General features: G+C 40.3%; 1 protein-coding gene across 1 annotated transcript; it reads right to left on the minus strand.

The window, feature by feature from the left end:
• Positions 1–3,069: 3,069 nt before the first annotated feature.
• LOC147858927 (CASP-like protein 2U1) lies at positions 3,070–4,461 on the minus strand. The gene is made up of 3 exons (XM_087326529.1): positions 4,066–4,461; positions 3,779–3,902; positions 3,070–3,656 (listed from the first exon to the last, which is right to left on the minus strand). The coding sequence occupies exons 1-3, from the start codon at positions 4,266–4,268 to the stop codon at positions 3,375–3,377; spliced, it is 609 nt and encodes a 202-aa protein (XP_087182655.1). The 5' UTR covers positions 4,269–4,461; the 3' UTR covers positions 3,070–3,374.
• Positions 4,462–4,889: the final 428 nt, after the last annotated feature.

Below are 4,889 nucleotides of genomic sequence, written 5' to 3' on the forward strand. Positions count from 1 at the left end.
GTGGGAACCTTAGCTCACCTAATTGTGTAGAGTGTCCAAATGCAGTAGAATCAATATGACACGCTCTGTGGGACTGCCCAGCGTCCCATCGAATATGGTGGGGGGTTGGCCGCTTGTTGCAATTATGCCAGGTGCAAGGCTCAATCAAGTGGGGAAATATATGTTGGCTATAATGGCAAACCCCAGTTGTCAGATACAAGCATCAAGAGGAGGGGGTGACTTTGGTGATAAAAGCAATGTCCATCATCGGCAATGTCCACTCAACTCCTCTTAATGACAAATCTCAAGTTGTGGTAGAATTGGTCAGCCCAATAACTCTTTGGATTCTATGGAAACAACGGTCTAGACGGGTCTTCTCCAACCAAACCGCGCATCCAACAATGTTACTGCAACTCTAAAAGTAACATTGTAGCCACTCTAAAGAGCCAATATGATGGCCTCAAGGGCGGATCCGATGGAGTTGAAAGACAATGAATAACCTTCATCCAACAATGGTCGTCCTCTCCCTTTCTTGAGTCAGTGGGCATCCACAGAAGATGGAACTATCGCGTCCCTACAGGGATTTGTACATAATAATCTCATTTGTAAAATTTTATAACTAATGGAAGGAGTTTTTTTGGGGAAAAAAAAAACAAGCTTGCATTTAGTTTTTACATTTGTTTCAAACTATTGTTGACTTTTATATTTTATATTATAGCCCTATTTCTCTATTTTCTCTCACAATGGTTTTTAGCACCAAACTCAAAAAATGGTATCCTTGAACTATTGGTTTGGTCACTGTAGACTCAAAGTGAGCTTGACAATTTGGAAGATCAAGTGGTTCTCCATGGTAGAAAATGTTGTGCAAATGTGTTTTGGATCTCATGCATGTGTGGATGGAATCTTTGGAGGATTGAACTAGAAGATGGACAAACTCAAGAAAGAAGAATTTGGTTAAACAAAAAGAAATAAGGAGTATTAAGGTAAGGAGTGTAGCGTAGGCTAGACAGATATTTGAACTTGAGACAATGGGATTTTCTTTAAGTTATCCCTCCCCCCGGTTCATTTGATAATGAGGTGCCCTTATACATATTCTCTTGTAGTTAAGTATCTTTGTTTATATTGCTTCAATACATCAACAAGAGGCAATTCTATTATAATATCTTTGTGACAAGAAGCTATGGGAATACAAAGCGCTAGCAAAGAATGATAGATTAGTATCCCAAGGATTTTCTATGAGAAGCAACGATGAGAATACCTTCTATGGTTGTGATGTCATCCATGACACATACCAACAAATTGTTCACATAAACGAAGAGGCCAAGTTTTCTTTAATTAGTTCCAATAATCCTAGTAATAAGATTAGCCAATTAACCAAAATAATTGGTTTGAAGTTTTGTGCCACCAAGAAGGAAGATATGCTAAATGAGCAAGCACAAACAAAAGTGAAGTCACAAAATTGCATTGTACATGTTAAAATCCATTTTCCATCTCCACGTTAGGGTTAATGTAGCTCATACATGCTTGTGGGTTGTAGTCTGAAAATTCCTTGACTTTGGGTGCACACACACTCTTTGGATCATAGAATCTAATGTTAACTCTAAGAAATCAATATTCACAAGGATATCAATGCAATAATGAACACTTCTTTCAGGGTATAACACTTCGAAACTCAATTAAATAGGTGATTTAATAGGTTGGATCAAACCGTTCTCTTAGTTGGTGTTTGGAGTTGTAGAAGAACTTCACCATGAGTCCGTGTGGATGATTCCCAATAGAACCACCTCTTGGGTGCATCCAATTTAATAAAAAAGTGATCCATTCTATATATTTAACTACATACACCCACAACCCATCAACTTATTGTTAATCGAGTCTTCATTAGTGTATTTAAGATTTGTGATAGGTTACACATGCTCATCCAAAATCTTAATGGTTCAAGTCTTCAAGAATAATATGTTAGGGGAATGACATTTTGTCTCATGGGAAGTGTTTATGCGTCCATTCAATCAAGACTTGAAAGATCCACTTCCCATTTATTTCCTATCATCTATTGAAGTCCTTGCTCATATGCACTACACCAATGTCCCCCCCCCCCCCCCCCCCCATCTCCACCTAACATATTCACTTTCTAGTTTTCTACCATTTAGTGAACTAGTCTTCTTTCATCCATTTCTTTTCCTTGTCGGTTGCCAATGCCTTTGTCTATGGGAAAATCTCCAAAGTTTGATTGTCAATTGCTAGATAACAAGCTAGTGACTTCTTTATTGAGCTCAAAGTGCACTTAAAAGTTTCATGTCAATGTATTAAGAACGGTTGATGTTTAGCTTACAAGCTAGTGACTTCTTTATTGAACTCAAAAACCATTAAAAAGGTTTCATGTCAAAGTATTAGTACATTTTAGTGTTATCAAAGTGTTTTGATTGTCTTTTTGCAATGTCCGTTCCATTAGTAATCAATTTACTACATTGTCATAGAATACTTGCATGTGTCCTATGTGCACTTTTGTAATGCCAAAGTCATTTTGGTTCGTATACTATTTAGATGAGGTTGACACCTCTATCATTACACCAATAAAAGCAAACAAAAAATCATTGTATTCTAACTCAAATCCCGAATAGTTAAACACAATCGCCTCACATAAATCCCGCCGAAAACCATGGGAAAAAATGGTAACAAAAAATAGAAATGGAGATGTGTCACGAATGTTTCCACGAAAAAGGTTTCGTAGACAATAATTTGTAGCAATTCCATGTTCAAGTCTTTGTTGAATAAGATGGTTGGTGTACTGAAATACAAACGCACCGTGCTTTGGGAGTATTGGACGAGGCCAATGGCATATGTATGCGTATTTGCGATTGCGGAGATCTTTTGGTCTGAAGTCAATATACTTCTACTTTTCATCACTCCGTCCGTCCCCACATCACATTAAGATTCATTTCCCAAACCAAACAAAAGAGCCTTTGGTTTAGAAGATAAAGAAACAACAAGTCAAGTGAAAGTGTCAAAGTTGTAATGAATCAAACTCTCTGTCCGTCTGTATGTGGCCATCTCTATTTGTCTGGTAGTAGTTAGGAGCTGAGGAGAGTGTGGAGCAAGTAGACAGTGGTTTTATTGTCATTGATTATATGTGGATAATGTATACAAAAGTGTTGAAAAGTTGCTAAGAGGGGGGTGGCATTCATTGTAGAGGAAAGTTAGGCACAACAAACAAATGGAAGGTTAAACAGCATTGATGATGGTAGAGATGTTGGTGATGGTGGTGATGATGATAATGATGAGGCAAAAACAGGTCTTCATACACCATCCCAGATAGCCCTCCATGGTAATGGTGGCCTGAAATTGATCACATTCAAAAGGCTTTTTCCCCTATCTCTTGATCCTTCCTACTATAATCATATCGCCTCGGGCAAGAGCTGAGGCTTCGCGCTCACTTGGCCCGAGCTTGAGCTTATCTTGACATACCGCTTGAACAAGCGTCTGGCCGACATGACGGAGACCGAGGCCTGGAGAAGGAGCGCGACGAAATAGAGCAGGATGGAGAGCTTGAGGATCATGCAGAACCTCCCAAAGGTGCTGCATTTCTCATCCCAACCCGACTTTGAGCTCCCGTTCTCACTCAAATACCACACTTCGGTGGCGGCCGAAGCGGAGGCCATCATCAAGTAAGCAATGGTCTGCAAATGTCCACCATGTTATGGGTGGACATATAATACACATGCATGATTATGCTATAATTGGATTATATATAACTTTGGAGTGAGGAAATGGAAATGGAGGAGGAGGGGTGTGTACATACCTGATCCGCTACGAGGAGGATCCAACCAGCCGCCCTGGTCGTGGGAGTCGTGTTTGACACGACACATGAGAGCGCAACTAAAGCCGAGTAAATCGCGACAATGCCACTCGCATATGCAAAGAAACTGCAAAGAAGGAGACAATTTGAACAAATATTTGTCAATCACAAGAGAGCAAAAAATTCAGCCTTTAATACTAGTACATCATATAGAGGGTAGTCAAAAATAGTGTTGTAGATGGAGTTGGGTGTGTGTGTGTGTGTGTGATGGAGGTTTGGTTTTCGCTTACACGAGTCCGGGGTCATCGGAGGACTTGATTTGGATTAAGACGAATTTGCCGGCAGCTAGTTGATGGGAGTTTTGTTTATTCCGGGCCACGAGGATGAGCGCGGCAGTGGAAAGTACGGCCACCGTGCACCGGAGAATAACGAGGAAAGGCAACGCGATGCCTCTACCCCTCCCACTCCTATCTCCTCTGGTTGCCTGGGCCATGGAACGTTGGAAAGACTTGGAACAACCACCCCAAGGAAAAGAGAGAAAGTGGTGTTGGTGGTGTCACTTGGGGTACAAGAATGAAATGACAACTATCCTTTCTTATCTCCTAACCTTCCACACACATACACAGAACAAGACATATATGTGTATCTAAAGAGAGAGGGAGAAGGAGTGGGAGAAGCGAAACACCACTAACAGCGCAAGTTGCGCGTCCATGCGACAGTATAAGGAAGTCTTGTTGTGTGGGGTCATTCCTATGCATACATATATGTGTAGTATGTCATACTCTCTCTCTCTCTCTCTCCACCATTTCTCTTGTGTTGAAATTTAAGCACATACCTTTTGTTAGTTGGATTGATTGTTTGCGATGACAAATGAATGTAAGGCATATTGATGAATAAGAAGACAAGGACGAAGAAAAGGAATAGGTGTGAGGAGGAGTAACTAATTGCATTGGCTTTTAATTCCAAGTCATCTAACGAACATAAAATGCCATGACGTACACGTGGCGGAAGGATGTCCTCAACAAAGCAAAAGGTTGAAGAAAATAAGTAACCATCCATCTCTCTCTAACTCTAAAATTGCAAAGAAAGTTAACTTATGTTTTACTTTTGGCTC

The sequence above is a fragment of the Azolla caroliniana genome, unplaced genomic scaffold (genome assembly GCF_043228905.1).
Source record: "Azolla caroliniana isolate FFs.n. ecotype wild unplaced genomic scaffold, voAzoCaro1.0.p SCAF_10, whole genome shotgun sequence".
Taxonomy (NCBI): Eukaryota; Viridiplantae; Streptophyta; class Polypodiopsida; order Salviniales; family Salviniaceae; genus Azolla; species Azolla caroliniana.

Excerpts from the sequence above, each read along its gene's own strand:
- LOC147858927 (XM_087326529.1), bottom strand. The coding sequence starts at position 4,268 with ATGGCCCAGGCAACCAGAGGAGATAGGAGTGGGAGGGGTAGAGGCATC. Across the intron at positions 3,903-4,065 it reads TCCGATGACCCCGGACTCGT|TTTCTTTGCATATGCGAGTG; the intron begins GTAAGCGAAAAC and ends CCTTCTTTGCAG. Across the intron at positions 3,657-3,778 it reads TCCTCCTCGTAGCGGATCAG|ACCATTGCTTACTTGATGAT; the intron begins GTATGTACACAC and ends GGACATTTGCAG.